The sequence below is a fragment of the Hyla sarda genome, chromosome 9 (assembly GCF_029499605.1).
Source record: "Hyla sarda isolate aHylSar1 chromosome 9, aHylSar1.hap1, whole genome shotgun sequence".
Lineage (NCBI taxonomy): Eukaryota > Metazoa > Chordata > Amphibia > Anura > Hylidae > Hyla > Hyla sarda.
The window spans coordinates 9,088,007-9,109,361 of record NC_079197.1 but is presented as its reverse complement, the minus strand read 5'-3'; the positions used below and the strand labels follow the sequence as shown (position 1 = coordinate 9,109,361).

At 44.9% G+C, this 21,355-nt stretch overlaps 2 protein-coding genes across 5 annotated transcripts; one reads left to right on the top strand and one right to left on the bottom strand.

Annotated features, from left to right (window-relative positions):
• Positions 1 to 574: 574 nt before the first annotated feature.
• EBP (EBP cholestenol delta-isomerase) lies at positions 575 to 5,622 on the bottom strand. 2 transcript variants are annotated; one of them, XM_056538104.1, is made up of 5 exons: positions 5,509 to 5,622; positions 4,606 to 4,916; positions 3,838 to 3,874; positions 2,595 to 2,725; positions 575 to 1,057 (listed from the first exon to the last, which is right to left on the bottom strand). In XM_056538104.1, the coding sequence occupies exons 2-5, from the start codon at positions 4,904 to 4,906 to the stop codon at positions 834 to 836; spliced, it is 693 nt and encodes a 230-aa protein (XP_056394079.1). In that variant the 5' UTR covers positions 4,907 to 4,916; positions 5,509 to 5,622; the 3' UTR covers positions 575 to 833. The 2 variants fall into 2 exon arrangements, with proteins under 2 accessions (XP_056394079.1, XP_056394078.1); XM_056538103.1 differs by having other exon boundaries at positions 5,576 to 5,604.
• A 2,135-nt stretch (positions 5,623 to 7,757) lies between these two features.
• PORCN (porcupine O-acyltransferase) lies at positions 7,758 to 20,721 on the top strand. 3 transcript variants are annotated; one of them, XM_056538526.1, is made up of 15 exons: positions 7,767 to 7,871; positions 7,973 to 8,149; positions 10,124 to 10,316; positions 12,815 to 12,858; positions 12,945 to 13,126; positions 13,721 to 13,851; positions 15,124 to 15,141; positions 17,654 to 17,668; positions 18,125 to 18,250; positions 18,380 to 18,480; positions 18,716 to 18,792; positions 19,160 to 19,223; positions 19,672 to 19,757; positions 20,082 to 20,192; positions 20,336 to 20,720. In XM_056538526.1, the coding sequence occupies exons 2-15, from the start codon at positions 8,014 to 8,016 to the stop codon at positions 20,435 to 20,437; spliced, it is 1,386 nt and encodes a 461-aa protein (XP_056394501.1). In that variant the 5' UTR covers positions 7,767 to 7,871; positions 7,973 to 8,013; the 3' UTR covers positions 20,438 to 20,720. The 3 variants fall into 3 exon arrangements, with proteins under 3 accessions (XP_056394502.1, XP_056394503.1, XP_056394501.1); XM_056538527.1 differs by lacking the exon at positions 17,654 to 17,668 and having other exon boundaries at positions 7,758 to 7,871; positions 7,971 to 8,149; positions 20,336 to 20,721; XM_056538528.1 differs by lacking the exons at positions 15,124 to 15,141; positions 17,654 to 17,668 and having other exon boundaries at positions 7,758 to 7,871; positions 7,971 to 8,149.
• Positions 20,722 to 21,355: the final 634 nt, after the last annotated feature.

Below are 21,355 nucleotides of genomic sequence, written 5' to 3'. Positions count from 1 at the left end.
AGAAACCAGTCTGATCCATGGAGGCCGCACCTCAGGCCTTACAGGATTGTCTGCTGTCATTTTGGTGCAGGGCACCTTCAGAGGTCTTGTGGAGTCTGGGCCTTGATTGGTCAGAGAATGATCAGTGTAGATTCCTACAATCAGGACTATTTAATATACAAACATTGAGCCCTAATAGGTAGATGCTCCTGCCAGACCTTATGGCCTGTATCAGGCCCAATTACCATGTTAACCCATCAGCACCCTTCAAGTGCATAGAGGGGTACCAATGGACTGACACAGAAGCCCATCTTCCTTAGATGTCAAACTTCTTAAGTGCCACAGTTGCAATTCTCCGCAGCATCTAAGGGATTAAACATCTGTGATTGGAGGTGACTCCTAATCCCAGATGTTACAGCGCAATGTTGGCTTTATATTACAGAAGGCACCGGATGATGATGGCTTAGGATCAGTACAGGATAAGTAATGTATGTACACCGTGACCTCACCAGCAGAATAATGAGTGCAGCTCTGTAGTATAATGCTAAAGCAATACTACTCTATATCAATAAAATAAAAATAAAAAACAAAATACAAATGACTACAGATCTATTCATAAAAGTTACAGGTTCTTACATACAGTAACACAGATGTTTGAATTATGAAATTACATTAAAAAAAATGAATAAAAAATAAAAAAGTCTGAACTCTGTAATTAAACAAGGCGCTTTAAACATTTACCATGATTCTGGTCTCCCCCTCCCTCCCAATTTTTTTTTTTTATACAAATCAGGGACTAGTGCCTTCTGCTGGCTGTTCTTGGTAATGCCCCATTACGCCCCCATCATCCAAACTCAGTTCCTTTTAGATTTGCTTGCAGGTCGGGTCCTATCAGCGACAGACTGTGATTTGCTCATGTTGATCCAGGCGTCCACAATGAGGATAGACGGAATGATAATCCACAGCGCGTTCATGAAGACAAAGTAGAACCAAAAGTATAGGGGATGCCACATCTCACTGTGACTGAATCCTTCTCGGTATTCGGTGTAGAAGTAAAGAACATCCCCATAAAGCTGCCCTGTGAATGCAGAGAGAAGAGAAGTGTCAGCTGATCACATTGACCAGTGGTCTTAAAACTGTTGACCTCCAGCTGTTGCAAAACTACAACTCTTAGCATGCGGGCATGCTGGGAGTTGTAGTTTTGCAACAGCTAGAGGCCTGCAGCTTAGACACCCTTACCCTATAATCAAAGTGATTATTCAGGAATAGAAAAATTTTAGCAGTTTTTTTCCCCCCAAAACAACACCACTCTAGTCCTCAGGTTGTGTGTGGTATTGCAGCTCAGTATAGTGTGTATATATATATATATATATATATATATATATATATATATATATATATATATCTCTCTATCTATATCTATAAAACTCAACGTGTGTATGTATGTATGTATGTATGTATGTATGTGTGTATGTTCCAGCATCTCCAAACGGCTAAAGATATTAACATGAAACTTGGCCACATGTTACTTATATGTCAACAACAAACATAGGATAGGTGATTTAACCCTTACTCACCCCCATTTGCCAGGGGCGGGGTTTATGTTTAAAGTCCCATACAAGTCTATGGGAAATATATGTTACTGCATAACTTCCAAACGGCTGGAGATATTTTGATAATACTTGGTCACATGTCAAATGTTGCAGGCAGCAGAACGTTCTCCACAGCGTCTCCAGACTCTGTCTTGTCTGTCACATGTGCTCAGTGTGAACCTGCTTTCATCTGTGAAGAGCACAGGGCGCCAGTGGTGAATTTGCCAATCTTGGTGTTCTCTGGCAAATGCCAAACGTCCTGCATGGTGTTGGGCTGTAAACAGAACCCCCACCTGTGGACGTCGGGCCCTCATAGAGTCTGTTTCTGACCATTTGAGTGGACACATGCACATTTGTGGCCTGCTGGAGGTCATCTTGTAGGGCTCTGGCAGTGCTCCTCCTTGCACAAAGGCGGAGGTAGCGGTCCTGCTACTGGGTTGTTGCCCTCCTACGGCCTCCTCCACATCTCCTGATGTACTGGCCTGTCTCCTGGTAGCGCCTCCATGCTCTGGACACTACGCTGACAGACACAGCAAGCCTTCTTGCCACAGCTCGCATTGATGTGCCATCCTGGATGAGCTGCACTACCTGAGCCACTTGTGTGGGTTGTAGACTCCGTCTCATGCTACCACTAGAGTGAAAGCACCGCCAGCATTCAAAAGTGACCAAAAACACAGCCAGGAAATGTAGGAACCGAGAAGTGGTCTGTGGTCTCCACCTGCAGAAACACTCCTTTATTGGAGGTGTCTTGCTAATTGCCTATAATTTCCACCTGTTGTCTGTTCCATGTGAAATTGATTGTCAATCAGTGTTCTTCCTGAGTGGACAGTGGGATTTCACACAAGTGTCATTGACTTGGAGTTACATTGTGTTGTTTAAGTGTTCCCTTTATTTTTTTTTTATATATATATATATATATATATATATATATATATATATATATATATATATATTAATTTTTATTTTTTTTTTTTTTTTTTTATTTTTTTATTTATATAGAATGAAAAGTCTAGTGCTTCTTACCAAGAGACACAATCAGTTGTAGCACGAAGCGATAGGGCTTGTTCTGCAGGAAGGAAATCACCGTCCAGATGCTCAATGGTCCCCACGCTGCTGCCGTGACGGTCTCCATGCAGACTGTGAAGTTGTCGGCTCTGGGAAGAGAAGAGTGCAGTAGTGTATTATTAGAAAGTCTGATCAGATTTTCTAAAAACAGTTAGATGGAGAACCATATAGTCTCATAGGAAGAGATCCTCAGCCAACAATGGACACCAACAATCCCTCAATATGTTCACATTAGTGTTCGGAGCTCCATTTGCTGATTCTGTTGAAATGATGGGACTGTAGACTTGCATGTCAGTTTTTTTTCTCGGCTTAAATCATGAAAAAATAGGGAACTCCGACAGACCCCATTACAGGAGAAGTCTCGTGGTAAAAAACGTATCCCCTTTCTGCAGGATATGGGATAAATTTTAGATCACGGGGAGTACAAGTGCTGGGGCCCCCTGCGATCTCCTGTATGGAGCCCCAGCTCTCCTCCACAGCGGCACTTTACGACCCCCACCCGAAGCGGGGGGGGGGGGGGGGGCGCTTCGGGTGGGGGTCATAAAGTGCAGCTGTGGAGCAGAGCTGGGGCTCCATACAGGAGATCACAGGGGGCCCCAGCGATCGGACCCCGCGCGATCTAAAACTTATACCCTACCCTGCGGAAAAGGAAACGTTTTCCACAAGACTTCGCTTTTACAAGTGGATAGGACCTTTCGGGATCCATTGGCGTCCGGTGCCGCAACCTGCGTCCCAGCCCCATTATCAGCAGTTGTAATGGAGATCCTGAATGTGATCATGGGGGACCATATAGATAGCCCGGCTCCACACACCATTCATTTCAATGTGCCGGATGGAGTCAGTGACTCCGGTCGGATCATTTTTAGACCGTATCAGTTTTTGTTGCAGGAATGAATCCGCAGCAGACCACAGTGTTCAGTCCGGCAACAAAAAACTGATACAGTAGTAAAATGAGTCGACGGGAGTCACTATCTGATTCCGTTATCAGTCCTAGGGGTTATACAACGAGCACAAAGAGCGCCTGTATGATTATTGTCTATGGATGTCGGGGGGTCTCTTCTATGTAGCAGGTTAGACCACCCAGTGATAAATCTCCTCCACAATGTAGTCTCTAAATTGTCCTCCCCTAAGACGCGCACAAGACCACAAACTTCACATTTTTGGCATATCTTGTATTTAGAAACCAAGTAAAGATACTTACATTATATACCGACTGTCACCTTTCCCATATTCTTTCCCTGGGGAGAGAGAGAAAATGAAGACATGATTCCCAAAGATTGAGGTCAATGTCCGTCCTGAAGATTCTGCTACACTGAGATCTCTGCATGAAGAGACACCTCCATTCCAACTACTAAGTTGCAGGTTGTCCCCCTCAAGTTTTAAAGGGGTACTCCGCTGTTCAGCGTTTGGAGAAAAAACTGTTCCAAGCGCTGGAGCTGGGAGCTTGTGACATCATAACAGTCACGCCCCCTCCCATAGACTTGCATTGAGGGGGTGGGGCTATGACGTCACAAGCTCCAGGCTCCAGTGTTCGGAACAGTTTGTTCCAAATGCTGAGCAGTGGAGACCCCTTTAAGACTACCAACCAATGGTCTCCAAAGTGTAATTCTCCCGCTGCTGTAAAACTACAATCCCACGTCTTGTGTTCCCAAAGTTGTCTCTGATTGTCCAACATGATGGGAGCTGTAGGTCCACACAACTGAAGAGCTGCAGGTTGGGTGCCCTTGACTGCGGCTGTCAGTGCATATTGGGAGTTGTAGTTTCATCACATCAGGGAAACCACATGTTGGAGATCGCTGTGAAACAAAATGCTAATTCAAAGATTTATCCGCTAACAATTTACTCCAAATAACCACAAAATAAATAAAAAAATACTCAGTCCTAAAGTCATCTTCTGCTGTCAACTTGCTACTTGCCAGATAACCTTTCTTAAGACCCCCCACCACCACCCCCCGCCTGTCATCCTTACACAGCTGTGAGAGGAACGCTTGGTCCTTGGGGATCACTGGGTAGTAGAAGGAGAACCAGCCTTCAATGACACCATGGATGAAACCACAGACCATGAACCAGCAGACAGCCAGGCGGCGGGGGGCACTCATGCCAGTCACCCGACCGGTCAGGAACCACATCCCAACCAGCAGAGCCCCCGATACTGAGAATAGGAAGGTCAGGATCTCTGACATCGGGCGGTCATTAGGACGGTAGCCATCGATCTGCAGATCCCGGGGCCAGTATGGATGAGGGACGGCAGATCCTGCGCCTGAAGCCATTGTCTTATACCTGTTGGGTGAAGAAGAATATCAGACTATGAACCGTCCATTGAGAACATAGATCTGAAGAATAGTGAAAATAAATATTAACATAGAATATAAATCCCCAGATCTCATGACACCGGCACCTAGGGCAGTGTTTTCCAAACAGTGTGTTTCCAGCTGTTGAAAAACTACAACTACCAGCATGCCCGGAGAGCCAAAGGCAACAGCCGGAGACACACCGCTTGGAAAACACTGCTCTAGGTCTAGACCTCAGACCCAGCACCCCAAAATTTTACCATACAACACCCCTAGATCTCACCCTCCCCCCCCCCCCCCCAAAGCACCCCTAGATCTTCCCACCAGCACCCTAGATGCCACCCCGAGCACCCACTAGATCTCCTTCCCTCCCTGCACCCTTAAATCTCCTCCACCCTGCTTCTCCCCCCTCCCTGTACCCCTAGATCTCCTCCCCCCTTGCACCCCTAGTTCTCCCCCCTCCCTGCACCCCCACCCTGCTTCTCCCCCCCCTGCTTTTCCCCCCTCCCTGCACCCCTAGATCTGCACCCCCACCCTGCTTCTCCCCCCTCCCTGCACCCCTAGATCTCCTCGGTCCTCACCTCCGCTCAGCTCCCGGTTCCTGCAGATCTCACGTACCTCTCTGATCAAGAAAGACACGATACCTACCTGACTCCGCCCATTTACAGTCTCCAGCCAATCACCGCACGAAGCTGTCACTGTCCAGCCAATCACAAGCCAACCTTATAAAGGCACGTTGTCTGCTCATTGAATACAAGACGGCCCCGCCTCCTTATTAGAAAAGGTGACAAGTGATTGGGCGAAAATAGTCGAGGGTGGAGCCTGTATGGTCTCTGAATCTCGCCAGACGCTCGTTCTATGGAAGCTCATTGGCTGAAATCTGACAAAGACTCCGCCCCCAGAACGGGATTGGCTCCATACTGTCACAGACGTTGCAGCTCTTCTACGCCTGTTTTATGCTAACATTATTGCAGTTCTAGAACCGGGCGAAAGGGGGCAACATCGTGTAGAAGAAATCCTTCCTGGGTGCCGCCGTCATTATATGTGTAGTAGATTGATTTGAACACTAGGTGGCAGTAAATAGCGTTTACTTCATTGTAGTACTTACATTTTGCCAGTAGGTGGCAATATGTGCGTTGTGTGTAATAATTTCATTCCGCCGCTAGATGGCAATAGACATTTACGCAGAGTGAGGCTGGGTCCACACTACGTTTTGTCCCATACGGGAGCGCATACGGCAGGAGGGAGCTAAAACCTCGCGCTCCCGTATGCCATTCACTTCAATGAGCCGACCGGAGTGAAACGTTCGGTCCGGTCGGCTCATTTTTGCGCCGTATGCGCTTTTACAACCGGACCTAAAACCGTGGTTGACCACGGTTTTAGGTCCGGTTGTAAAAGCGCATACGGCGCAAAAATGAGCCGACCGGACCGAACGTTTCACTCCGGTCGGCTCATTGAAGTGAATGGCATACGGGAGCGCATACGGTCACATACGGGAGCGCGAGGTTTTAGCTCCCTCCTGCCGTATGCGCTCCCGTATGGGACAAAACGTAGTGTGGACCCAGCCTTAGAGATTGTATTAAGATGGCAGTAAAAATCCCTGATCTATATGTGGTAAACGAATAATGCCACTAGATGGTAGTAGAGATTTCTGTTGTAATAAAGGTGTTTGTGGTAATTAAGTTACAAACAGTAGATGGCAGTAAAACTCTTTTGATCTATATGTAGTAATTTCATTCTGCCACTAGATGGCAGTAGAGAAATATGTTTAATTACTGCATTGGGTGTAGTAAATTTAGTACACCACTTGGTGTCGGTAGAGAGAAAAATATATGCAGTAATTTAGTTTCAACAGTAGATGGCAGTAAAACTTCTCATCTATATGCAGTCATGCTGTAATACTACAGTACACCACAAGGTGTCAGAAGAGATTGACGTTGTAATAAAAAATGTCTGTAGTAATTTAGTTCCAACACTAGATGGCAGTAAATCTTTTCTGATCTATATGCCGTACTTTAATCTTACCACTAGGTGTCAGTAAAGATTTATGTTGTAATAGAAAATGTCTGTAGTAATTTAGTTCCAACACTAGATGGCAGTAAATCTTTTCTGATCTTTGTGCAGTACTTTAATCTTACCACTAGGTGCCAGTAGAGATTTATGTTGTACTAGAAAATGTCTGTAGTAATTTAGTTCCAACACTAGATGGCAGTAAATCTTTTCTGATCTATATGCAGTACATTAATCTCACCACTACGTGGTAGTAGAGATTTATGTTGCATTACCGCCCTATATGTAGTAACTTAGTTCCACCACTAGGTGGTAGTATAGATTTTTGTAGTTGTACAGGTGAATGTCATATTTTATCTTTGCCACCAGGTGTCAGTAGAGTACACGGAAACGGCAGCATTTCCCCTCCGGTCCGGGTACTTATTATATTTATTATTTCCGCTTCTATCCCTTCCAGAGTCTATAAAGCGGAGATCACAACTAGAGAAATTACATTTTAATGCCTTTTCGTCAGTTCAGGCTTAGTCCCGCCTCTTCCTTAATCTGATTGGTTAATGTATCTGTCATTCACTTCGTTTATTTGACTGATTGGAGAACTTGGACCGTCCCCCTGGACTTTCTGCTTTCTGATTGGTCGAGCTGTCGGATGCCTCCCTGTGATTGGTTGGTTGCTGCTGCTTTGGTCTGTGACAGGCATAGTTATCGGCCTCCCTGCATGTGATTGGTCAGTCCTCTCGCAACTTGCTGTGTGATTGGTCGGTTGTCTGTGTTCTCTGATTGGCTTGTAGGTTACAGTCCTGCTCTGTGATTGGTGGGTTTTCCTTATACTCAGCTCCTATTTGTTCCTTCTGACGACTATTGATTCGAGCATCCCCCTTACCCAGAGAGAGAGAGAGAATGGGGGCAGGAATGTCATAGAGCAGCGGAGGAAGAGGTGCTGCAGCAGCTGGGTCATGCATGTGCCCCTTATGCCATGTTCCTGTTTGCCCCCCTTCTGTGTAATGTGATGGAATAATCTTCTTTTTGTGTCTAGAGGTCAGGACCACTGAACCCCCAGATTTCCAGGACCAAAAAAAATGGCCGCCTTCAGCCGCAGAGAATTCTACGAGCAGCTCCTCCATGGCTGCGTCATTCCCACCGCTCTGCAGGGGCTGGAGCAGATCTGGGTGCTGCTCCTCATGTGTCTGGCCTGCCGGGTGCTATGGAGGTTCGGTAAGATCCTACGGGCGACATTCTGGACACGTAACACGTCTGGCATAATGGGTGACCACATACGGGCGGCATGATGGGAGATGTAGTTTTGCACTAATATGGAGGGTCTAGGTAAGTAGCCCTGGGGTCAGGGGACTTCCAGATGTGGCAAAACTACAACTCCCAGCATGCCCGTACAGCCTTTGGCTATATAGGGCAGGGTTTTCTCAACCAGATCGCCTCCAGCTGTTGCAAAACTACAATTCCCAGCATTCCCGCACAGCCAACGGCTGTCCGGGCATGCTGGAAGTTGTAGTTTTGCAACAGCTGGAGGATCACAGTTTTTGAGACCTACATCTCCCAGCATGCCTGGACATGCAGGGAGTTGTAGTATTGCAACAGCTGGAGGTCCACAGTTTTTGAGACCTAGTTTCTAAGTCAGTGGCGCTCCAGCTGTTGCAAAACTACAACTCCCAGCATGCCCAGACAGCCTTCGGGCTATATAGGGCTGGGTTTTCTCAACCAGGGTGCTGTTGACTGTCCGGGCATGCTGGGAGTTGTAGTTTTGCAACAGCTGGAGGACCACAGTTTTTATGACCTAGGTTTTAGGTCAGTGGAACTACAGGTGTTGCAAAACTACAACTCCCAGCATGCCCGGATAGCAGCTGGCTATATAGGGCGGGGTTTTCCCAACAAGGGGGCCACCAGCTGTTGCAAAACTACAACTCCCAGCATGCCCGGAATTGTAGTTTTGCAACAGCTGGAGGACCAAAGTTTGGAGACCAAAGACTGGACCTGCCATTAGCTGTCCTAAGGTTTAGAGTTTCCCAAAAACAGTGTGCCTCCAGATGTTGCAAAACCACAAATCTCAGCATGTGCGGATGGCCAACAGCTGTCCTGGCATGCTGGAAGTTTTAGTATTGCAACAGCTGGAGGTCCACAGTTTTTTAAACCTAGTTTCTAAGTCAGTGGCCCTCCAGCTGTTGCAAAACTACAACTCCCAGCATGCCCAGATGGCCGTTGACTGTTTGGGCATGCTGGGAGTTGTATATGTGCAACAGCTGGAGGGCCACAGTTTGGAGACCTTGGTCAGTTTCCAAACTGGACATTCTATTGGCTGCCCTAGAGTCCCCTAGGTTATCCTACAGGTCTTTAGCCTCCAGCCATAAAACGATGGTCTTGAGTCACTGACAGCAAGCAGAGATATTGAAAATTCAGAGAATTTACCACAAAATCCTGAATTTATCAATCTGTCCTAGACAAAAGCTTGGAGTAATTTTCCCATAGCAACCAATCACAGTTCAGCTTTCATTTCAGTGCTTGGTAATCTATTAAAGCTGAGCTGTGATTGGTTGATTGGGGAAAGGTTAAATGGGTACTCCGGTGGAAAACTTTTTTTTTTTTTTTTTAAATCAACTGGTGCTAAAAAGTTTAACAGATTTGTAAATGACTTCTATTAAAAAATCTTAATCCTTCCAGTACTTATTAGCTGCTGAATACTACAGAGGAAATTATTTTCTTTTGGGAACACAGAGCTCTCTGCTGACATCATGATCACAGTGCTTTCTGCTGACATCTCTGTCCATTTTAGGAACTGTCCAGAGCAGCATATGTTTTCTATGGGGATTTTCTCCTACTCTGGACAGTTCTTAAAATGGACAGAGATGTCAGCAGAGAGCACTGTGGTCATGATGTCAGCAGAGAGCTCTGTGTTCCAAAAAGAAAAGAATTTCCTCTGTAGTATTCAGCAGCTAATAAGTACTGGAAGGATTAAGATTTTTTAATAGAAGTACTTTACAAATCTGTTTAACTTTCTGGCCCAGTTGATTTAAAAAAAAAAGAAAAGGTTTCCACCGGAGTACCCCTTTACAATTTGGGCCAAAGTCTATTAGAACTTCTTATACACGGATTACATTTTTCTTTTAGTGGCTTGATATAGGGGGCGCTACAGCATCCACTGACTATCTCCTGAATGTCTCTTCTCTGTGCCCACAGGCCTCCCGTCCCCTGTGAAGCACCTCTTCACCATCGCGGGCGGATTCTTCTGCCTGCACCACTTCTTCCAGCTGCAGATGGTTTGGGTGGTCCTCCTGAGCCTGCTGTGTTACCTGGTGCTCTTCTTGTGCCGACACTCGCAGCATCGCGGGGTCCTGCTGTCCATCACAATCCTCATATATCTCCTGATGGGGTGAGCGGCCATTACGCCTTGTAGTAGTGGTCTCCAAACTGTAGATATACAGCTGTCCTGACATGCTGGGAGTTGTAGTTTTGCAACAGCTGGAGGTCCACAGTTTGGAGTACACGGTCCTATAATGTACCATAGTGCACATACATCACTACATGCAAACAGCGCACAGTCTAGAGGAAGAAGATGGAAACTCTGCTCCTTCCTTCTGGATTATGTTCTCTATATATACTATGCGCCCCTATATACCACACTGCTCAAAAATATAAAGGGAACACAAACAACACAATGTAACAACACAACACAATGTAACAACACAATGTAACACCACAATGTAACTCCAAGTCAATGACACTTGTGTGAAATCCCACTGTCCACTCAGGAAGAACACTGATTGACAATCAATTCCACATGGAACAGACAACAGGTGGAAATTATAGGCAATTAGCAAGACACCTCCAATAAAGGAGTGGTTCTGCAGGTGATGACCACAGACCACTTCTCAGTTCCTATGCTTCCTGGCTGATGTTTTGGTCACTTTTGAATGCTGGCGGTGCTTTCACTCTAGTGGTAGCATGAGACGGAGTCTACAACCCACACAAGTGGCTCAGGTAGTGCAGCTCATCCAGGATGGCACATCAATGCGAGCTGTGGCAAGAAGGTTTGCTGTGTCTGTCAGCGTAGTGTCCAGAGCATGGAGGCGCTACCAGGAGACAGGCCAGTACATCAGGAGACGTGCAGGAGGCCGTAGGAGGGCAACCACTACCTCCGCCTTTGTGCAAGAAGGAGCCGGAGGAGCACTGCCAGAGCCCTGCAAAATGACCTCCAGCAGGCCACAAATGTGCATGTGTCCACTCAAATGGTCAGAAACAGACTCCATGAGGGTGGTATGAGGGTCCGACGTCCACAGGTGGGGGTTGTGCTTACAGCCCAACACCGTGCAGGACGTTTGACGTTTACCAGAGAACACCAAGATTGGCAAATTCACCACTGGTGCCCTGTGCTCTTCGCAGATTAAAGCAGGTTCACACTGAGCACATGTGACAGAGTCTGGAGACGCCGTGGAGAACGTTCTGCTGCCTGCAACATCCTCCAGCATGACTGGTTTGGCGGTGGGTAAGTAATGGTGTGGGGTGGCATTTCTTTGAGGGGGCCGCACAGCCCTCCATGTGCTTGCCAGAAGTAGCCTGACTGCCATTAGGTACCGAGATGAGGTCCTCTGACCCCTTGTGAGACCATATGCTGGTGCGGTTGGCCCTGGGTTCCTCTTAATACAAGACAATGCTAGACCTCATGTGGCTGGAGTGTGTCAGCAGTTCCTACAAGAGGAAGGCATTGATGCTATGGACTGACCGCCCGTTCCCCTGAATCCGATTGAGCACATCTGGGACGTCTCGCTCCATCCACCACAGACTGTCCAGGAGTTGGCGGATGCTTTAGTCCAGGTCTGGGAGGACATCCCTCAGGAGACCATCCCCCACCTCATCAGGAGCATGCCCAGGCGTTGTAGGGAGGTCATACGGGCACGTGGAGGCCACACACACTACTGAGCCTCATTGGGACTTGTATTAAGGACATTACATAAAGTTGGATCAGCCTGTAGTGGGGTTTTCCACTGTGATTTTGAGTGTGACTCCATATCCAGACCTCCAGGGGTTCATACATTTGATTTCCATTGGTAAATTTTGTGTGATTTTGTTGTCTGCGAATTCAACTATGTAAAGAGGAAAGGATTTCATACGATTAGTTTATTCATTCAGATCTAGGATGTGTTATCGCAGGGTTCACTTTATTTTTTTAAGCATGGTATATATCCCTCTGCTCCAGCAGTATATACTATGTACCCCTCTGCTCCAGCAGTATATACTATGTACCCCTCTGCTCCAGCAGTATATACTATGTACCCCTCTGCTCCAGCAGTATATACTATGTACCCCTCTGCTCCAGCAGTATATACTATGTACCCCTCTGCTCCAGCAGTATATACTATGTACCCCTCTGCTCCAGCAGTATATACTATGTACCCCTCTGCTCCAGCAGTATATACTATGTACCCCTCTGCTCCAGCAGTATATACTATGTACCCCTCTGCTCCAGCAGTATATACTATGTACCCCTCTGCTCCAGCAGTATATACTATGTACCCCTCTGCTCCAGCAGTATATACTATGTACCCCTCTGCTCCAGCAGTATATACTATGTACCCCTCTGCTCCAGCAGTATATACTATATGCCCCTCTGCTCCAGCAGTATATACTATATACCCCTCTGCTCCAGCAGTATATACTATATACCCCTCTGCTCCAGCAGTATATACTATGTACCCCTCTGCTCCAGCAGTATATACTATATACCCCTCTGCTCCAGCAGTATATACTATGTACCCCTCTGCTCCAGCAGTATATACTATATACCCCTCTGCTCCAGCAGTGTATATATAATATTTAGGACACGCAGACACCTATTTAACTCTTTGTGACTCTCTGGTCTCCTTTTTCCAGGGAGATGCACATGGTGGACACAGTCAGCTGGCACAAGATGAGAGGTTGGTATATTTTCTCCTATTGACCCCTTCATTCCTCCCGGTGTGACCATTGCCTCCATGGTTGTTGTCTTTTCCTCCCGCTGTAGGTGCGCAGATGATCGTGGCCATGAAAGCCGTGTCTTTGGGCTTCGATGTTGACCGCGGCATCGTGCGCTCCATTCCGTCTCCGGTGGAATTCATGGGATACGTCTATTTCGTCGGCACCGTCATCTTTGGCCCTTGGATCAGTTTCACCAGTTACCTGGAAGCTGTCAAAGGACGGAAACTGGTGAGGATTGTTACATGGGAACTGGAGAAGGTTTGGTCAGGGGTGAGGGGGGGGGGGGGGGGGGGGACTGGAGGATCAAGATGCTCCTAAAGCAGTATTCCCCAACCTGTGGCTCCTCAGCTGTGGCAAAACTATAACTCCCATCATGCCCTGATAGCCAAAGGCTGGGTGGGGAACACAGCGGCTACAGGGTGTCGGTAGTATAGCTGGATGTGATAGGTGTGCGACTAGTCAGGGCTGATTTCACACAATGTTAGGATTGCAGCATTTCCTATTATTGGTCTTCATGCCACAGTTGTCCAACCAGGGTGCCTCCAGCTGTTGCAAAACTACAACTCCCAGCATGCCCGGACAGCCATCGGCTGTCCGGGCATGCTGGGAGTTGTAGTTTTGCAGCAGCTGGAGGCACCCTGGTGCTGGGAGTTGTAGTTTTGCAGCAGCTGGAGGCACCCTGGTTGGGAAAAACTGGTCTACAGACATCATCTTATGTAATTCAGTGCATGAAAGAGTAACCATGGCGCTTGTTGTGCCCCTGTGATAGCATTTTGCGCAGTCTCTTCTGATTCCGACATAACCCTCTTCGCTCTCTCGTAGACTTTCAGCTGGTTCCGCCGCGTATGCCGCAGTTTGATCCTCTGCGTCTTCTGCCTCCTGGTATCCACCTGCATCGCCCCGTACCTCTTCCCATACTTCATCCCTATCTATGGAGACCGGCTGCTGAGAAAGTGAGTGTATATACCGTCCCAAAAATTGTATGTAAATTAAGTTTAATCCTAAAATTGAGAATCAGTGGTGGTCGGCACTTCTGCATATAGTGGTGCACGTGGATGAGTTAATACATAGTGAAAAAAGAAGGTCCCAGCACTCACCAGTCTTCAAGCAAATAGTGGTATCCTTAAAGAAACAGGACGCGTTTCGGCATCAAGCCTTCCTGGCTTCGCGTTTCCGCATCAAGGCTTGATGCCGAAACGCGTCCTGTTTCTTTAACCCCTTAACGACCAGGGACGTATATTTACGTCCGTGGCCGGCTCCTGATCTGTGAAGCGCGCTCAAAAGCCGAGCGCGCTTCGTACCCGAGGGGTCCCTGTTGCTATCAGCAACCAGGACACGCGGCTAATACCAGACATCGCCGATCGGGCTGATGTCCGGTATTAACCGTTTAGACGCCGCGATCAAAGTTGGTTGCAACATCTAAAACGGGAGAAATCCATACCGGATAGCTCAGCGGAGCTGTTCGGGACCGCCGCGAAGGGAAATCACAGCGTCCTGAACATCTGAGAGGACAGTGGGAGGTGCTTTACCTTCTTCTCGGCTGTCCGATCGGCGTTTGATTGCTCAAAGCCTGAAATCCAGGCTTGAGCAATCAAGCGCAGAAAACACTGATCAATGCATTCCTATGGCAATGCATTGAACAGTGCCTGCAATAAGTGTATGCAGTGTTACAGCCCCTTGTTTACATGGAGAGGCTGAGACCTGTCCTTTTGTTCTGCTGACCTATGTGATGCCATGTGCCGAGCCATGTAGCTGGGTCAGCAGGACTAGGTCAAAAGGGTTATTTTTTTAAGCCTCGGATATATAAACAAGAATGTTTTGATTAACTGACAGTAAGCGGAGATCTTTAGTATTTGAAAAAAAATAAAAAAAATTGCAAACATTTTATTATGTTACCATTTAGGTTGAGTAGGGTGTCGATAATATGGCTGGATGTGATAGGTGTGCGACTAGTCAGGCCTGATTTCACACAATGTTAGGATTGCAGCATTTCCTATTATTGGTCTTTATGCCAGAGTTTCCCAACCAGGGTGCTGCCAGCTGTTGCAAAACTACAACTCCCAGCATGCCCGGACAGCCTTCGGCTGTCCGGGCATGCTGGGAGTTGTAGTTTTGAAACAGCTGGAGGCGCCCTGGTTTTGGAAAAACACTGTTTTTACACTATATTTCTCACCACTTATCTTCATTCTTCCCTTTTTCTTTAACGCTTTTTTGGGATCCACCAGTAAGAAACGTAAAGCCAGGTATTCCTCCGTCTCAATGTATGACATCTTCCCCTTGTCCCTTCATTTTTCATGGAACAGATTTATTAAAACCGAAAAAATTTAGGAGTAGTATTAATACATTTTCAGAACTGTGCTCACAATACAGAACCAATACAAATATTTAAAGGGATGCTCCGGTGGAAAACATTTTATTTTTTTTTTTATCAACTGATGCCAGAAAGTAAAACAGATTTGTAAATGACTTCTATTAAAAAAAATCTTTACCCTTCCAGTACTTATTAGCAGCTGTATGCTACAGAGGAAATTATTTTCTTTTTGAATTTCTCTTTTGTCTTGTCCACAGTGCTCTCTGCTGACACCTGATGCCCGTATCAGGAACTGTCCAGAGCAGGAGAAAATCCCCATTGCAAACCTATGCTGCTCTGGACAGTTCCTGACACAGACAGAGTTGCCAGCAGAGAGCACTGTGGACAAGACAAAAAAGAAATTTAAAAAGAAAAGAATTTCCTCTGTTGCATACAACTGCTAAAATGTACTGGAAGGGTAAAGATTTTTTTTTTTTTTAAGTCATTTGTAAATCTTTTTTACTTTCTGGCACCAGTTGATTTAAAAAAAATGTTTTCCACCAGAGTACCCCTTTAAGGATAAAATCCTTCTTGAACTTCTTACATTCAGTACATTTAAAAGGGGACTCCATCTTTAAGAACCCATGATGATTGCGTCCTGCTGACACTGGCGCCAGGTTTGTTACAATTACACTTCTTCGATACATTGTAACCAAAGCTGCAGCTGTGTTAGCTGGACCTGGTTAGAATGGGATGGAAGCAATGAAGCAATGATCTATGGATCTGGCTGCTTGCATTGAGTTTGCATTAGTTTTATCAATTTATTGCTCATAAGTATGAAAAATCCATTAAAAAAAATAATAAGATATATATATATATATATATATATATATATATATATATATATTTTTATTTTTTATTTTATTTTTTATTTATTGTTGTCCTTAGTGGGATTTGAACCCAAGTCCCCAGCACTGCAAGGCAGCAGTGCTAACCACTGAGCCACCATGCTTGTTAAGGGCTGCATGGTGGCTCAGTGGTTAGCACTGCTGCCTTGCAGTGCTGGGGACTTGGGTTCAAATCCCACTAAGGACAACAATAAATAAAGAGAAAAAAGAAAAAAAAACATATATATATATAATTTTTTTATTTTATTTTTTTTAAATCAACTGGTGCCAGAAAGTTAAACAGATTTGTAAATTATATAAACACTATGGAGAGGCTCCTGTCTGTCTGACCGTCACTAAAGACCCGAGCAACCCAACAAACACCTATACCCACGGTGTAAAAAATAGGGACAATATATTAAAAGTAAATGGGGCTCAAAGGTCAAGGATATCTGGTTTAGAATAATTTGTATTTATTAATATAGAATGAAAAATGGATTAAATAGGGAATGTACAGGGCCCTTGTAGGGGAGTACAAGGGCCCTGTACATTCCCTATTTAATCAATTTTTCATTCTATATTAATAAATACAAATTATTCTAAACCAGATATCCTTGACCTTTGAGCCCCATTTACTTTTAATAGATTTGTAAATTACTTCTATTTAAAAATATCAATCCTTCCAGTACAGTGCTCCACAGGAAGTTCTTTTCTTTTTGAATTTTTTTTCTGTCTTACTGCAGTGCTCTCTGCAAACCTCTCCTGCTCTGGACAGTTCCTGACATGGACAGAGGTGTCAGCAGAGAGCATTGTGGTCAAACTGGAAAGAAATTAAAAAAGAAAATAACTTCCCGTGGAGCATACAGCAGCTGATAAGTACTGGAAGTAATTTTACAAATCTGTTTAACTTTCTGGCACCAGTTGATTAAAAAAAAAATATTTTCCACCGGAGTCCCCCTTTTAATAATGGTGAATAGTACAAACACTGGGTATATTATGTTGTATGTGCACAATACGGGGCTCTTTGTATTGGTTTTGTCTTGCTGTGCTTTTCTTTTCATATAGAGTCACAGACGATAAGGGAGAATTCACATGTGGCAGATTTGTAGAAACTTCTACAGCTAAATGCAACATGCAGCACTCCATATGCTTTGCACCATAACAACTCATATATATATATATATATATATTTATTCCAGATTCAACAAATCTATTATGTGTGAATTCACTCTAACGCCAAGTTCACACACCATGAAATTCTCTTATTAAATTTTTTTATTATTATTATTATTTTTTTTTTCAATTTATGTTTGTTTTATTTAGCCATAAATGGTCGGGAAAAATGCAAAAAACGTATTATTTTTTATTTTTTTTTAATAGTAATTAAAAATTGAAAAAGTATGATGTCATTTTGGCCCCCGGACCATATTCCTATATCCTTCCATGAATTAACCCATTAGTTCCCATTATATCCTACACCACTCCCCCCCTTGACCCTCATCGTCCTCATTGACGTCTTTTGTCTTATTTATTATCCTTTTTAAAATGTATTTTGATTTCCACTTCTCTGTGCGGCAGGGGTCTTGTTGTGCGGTAAGTGGCGTCTTTTATTTATTTGTATTCTTTTTTTTTTTTTTTTTTGTCTAATTGAATATTAGTATTATATATATATATTTTAATATCGGTTATGATTGGACGATTGTTCGTTGTCACGTGACCCTCTGCACTTGACACCTGTGTTGGATAGGGAAATAATAGAAGTGAGTGGAGTCTGAAAGAGAATTCAGGTTAACTTTTAAACAGATAGTCTACATCGGTGGTCTCCAAACTGTGGACCTACAGCTGTTGCAAAACTACAACTCCCAGCCTGCCCGGACAGCCGTTGGCTGTCCGGGCAAGCTGGGAGTTGCAGTTTTGCAACAGCTGGGGGTCCCTAGTTTGGAGACCACTGGCCTACATTGACAGCCATCCCTCCCTATAGTAATATACAATGGCGACTTATTCATTTGGCCACGTTCTAATGCTGATATTTTGCCGTCCTCTCCGCAGGTGGCTGCGGGCCTACGAGAACACGTCCTCCTTCCATTTCAGTAACTATTTTGTGGGGTTCCTGTCTGAGGTGACCACTGTCCTGTCCGGTGCGGGGTTCACAGAGGAGAAGGATCACGTTCACTGGTGAGTACACGCGTGTCCCTTCTGTGCTCTCTGTTGCAATCGTGTATATAGTTCTGCCATTTTGTCTCCCTCAGCCCTGGCCACTATTCGGGGTCTATAGTGTTATCTACTCCTTGTTTCCCCCCTCAGGGATCTCTCCGTTTCTCGCCCACTGAATGTGGAAATTCCTCGCTCCATGGTGGATGTGGTCACGAGCTGGAACCTGCCCATGTCCCGATGGCTCCATACATGTAAGGACGACCCTTCCTCGAGGCATAGTCTTATGCAAGAGGCAAAGCTGTATTCTTATAGGGAGCTTAAGACGTACCGCTCATAGGGGGCTCATAGGTCAACAACCCCATTCCTGCAGAGCATCTCACTTACAAGACTTACAGCCATGTTCCTGCAGAGCATTTCTAGCCAGGTTCCTGTCTTGGCTTCATTAAATTTCGATCTAATACTAACTTTCCTGACTCTTCTCACCAGATGTTTTCAAAAATGCCCAGAAGCTCGGAACTTTTCACGCCATCATTGTAACCTACGCCGCCAGTGCTTTACTTCATGTGAGTGTTATAAAATGTACTGTATGAGATATCTATGTATCTATCTCATATCTATCTATCTCATATCTATCTATATAATATCCATATCTATCTATCTATCTATCTATCTATCTCATATCTATCTATCTATCTCCTATCTATCTCATATCTATCTATATAATATCCATATCTATCTATCTATCTCATATCTATCTATCTATCTATCTATCTATCTCATATCTATCTCATATCTATCTATCTCATATCTATCTATCTCATATCTATATATCTCATATCTATCTATCTATATCTATTCATTTATTTATCTATCTATGTGTGTGTGTTTGTATATTTATTTATATAATATTCACACTCTTTATTCTCCCAGGGTCTCAGTTTCCACCTGGCGGCCGTACTTCTGTCTCTGGGTTTCATCACTTATGTAGAACACGGTAGGTGTTCCTTCTTTTTAGGTCCTAGGATAAAAATAATAATAATTAAAGGGGTAAAAATTAAAACAACCTACCCTTGCCTTCCTTGCTCCCCACCATTACTGTTCTCATGGAGCCTGGCCAAGCTTTGCAACACTTTTTTTCAGGTTTGGCAGGAGGAATCATGTCACTTTATGTCAGTGTTTTCCAACCAGTGTGCCTCCAGCTGTTGCAAAACTACAACTCCGGGCATGTTTTATTTTTACAATAGCTGGAGAGCCACAGGTCGGGGCACACCGATCTTACTAGTTACTCATGTTTTTGGTTTGAGAGCATTTGCCTTGAAGGACGGCTCCAGAGGACTCATCGGCTCAGACGTGCCCTCGTAAACAGATACTAAACACATTGAGACGCCATGTTTTTATTGATGTTGTTTTACGTCCACCTAATCTTCCTATACTCCTGTCAGTCCTCCGGAAGAAGCTGGCTGAAATCTTCAGTGCCTGCATATTGTCTAAGAAGTGTTCTGTGTCCTGTGCACACCGCAACAAAAGGGTAAGGATCATAGAATCATAGCACATAAAGGGCCCTATCACTCTTTTTATTTATTTATTGTATTTATTGACTATTTATTTATACTTACTTTCCTATTAATATATCATTTTCTTTTTATATAATAATAAATCTGCCTATTCTTATAATGGCATATACCTTGAGGTCTCCAATGCAGTATACGGCTTATCCTCATTAACTCAATATCATAGACACAAATTTACAAAGTCTGTTGTTTCATAGATACAAAACATTTATTTGAGTCTAGAAATTTTTCACATATATCTGAAATATTATAATCGGCTTCATCCCCCTCTTTATTAACAGGGCGTCATTGTGTATCTACTAAACACTTTATTCGGGATCATGGCTGTATTTCAGCTGACGTACCTAGGCTCTTTATTTGACACAGATTCTGAGGATTCCATGGAGGAAGAGGTAAAGTGGCAGATGCGTAAACAGATGTTCTTAATAAGTTGTCCACTAGGTGTCGCTATATTCTGTAAAATGCAACATGGCCTTTTTCTGGTAAAGGTTTTATCCTAAGATTAAACATTATCTCTTGCTTTCTCATTGTCCAGGGCTATGGGATGGCACACACCATCAACAAGTGGTCCCAGCTGAGCTGGGCCGGCCATTGGCTCACATTCGGCTGCTGGGTATTCTATCGCCTGATTGGGTGAAGGGAGGACATCTCCGAGGCTCACATACTGCCATCTGCCCCCACCTATCACGGTGCTGCCAAAATCTGCCATTCAGTGTTTCTGAGCAGAAGAGAGAGAGAGAGCTGGAGCATTGACAGCTGGTACATAAGGGACTAAGGGTGGACAAGGGCATCCTGCCAGCTGGTGGGGAAAGACGCCACCTATAGGAGAACATTGAGCTGGTTCTATGTACCATGCGGACTGTCTGTCGCTACATCATCATATACACCATTGTTTCCCAACCAGGGAGGGCGCCTCCAGCTGTTGCATTACTGCAACTCCGGGCATGGTGGGAGTTGTAGTTTTGCAACAGCTGGAGGCGCCCTGGTTGGGAAACACTAACATACACACTTTTTCCTCTGGGATACGGACTGGACGTCTCCTAAATGGAGTGTCTTGTACAATAGGTCATCAACTCTCTATCTGTGCCAATTCTCTAATAAAGTTATTTTGTATAAAAATAAAAAATATATATATATATTTATTTTTGTAACAAAACGTATATGACCCATAAAGTGACACGATCAACGTTTTCAGCAAGTTCTTTATTCCAGAATCCACGCAACATCATAACCGGACAGGAAAACGCCATTACACTTATGTGCCCTCCCCTGTGCGTCCGTTGTGGAGGCTCAGGACTCATTCACACACTCAGGCAGGGGGGTGTAAAGTCACGCACACGCGTGTTCTTCTTCTCATGCTCTGACCCCCCGGTCGGCTCGCACCAGCAGAAAGGGCCTGACCGGAAGACTGTGCCGGTGCCAGGACATCAAGGTTTTTGTGGGCTGCACGTGCTCGGTGGACGTGTGGTGGATTCCGCGTTTTCTGCGGCAGGAACCCAGCAGCGTCTCCAGCGCCATCCGCACAAAGGACTGGAAGTTACTGCTTCGCTCTCGG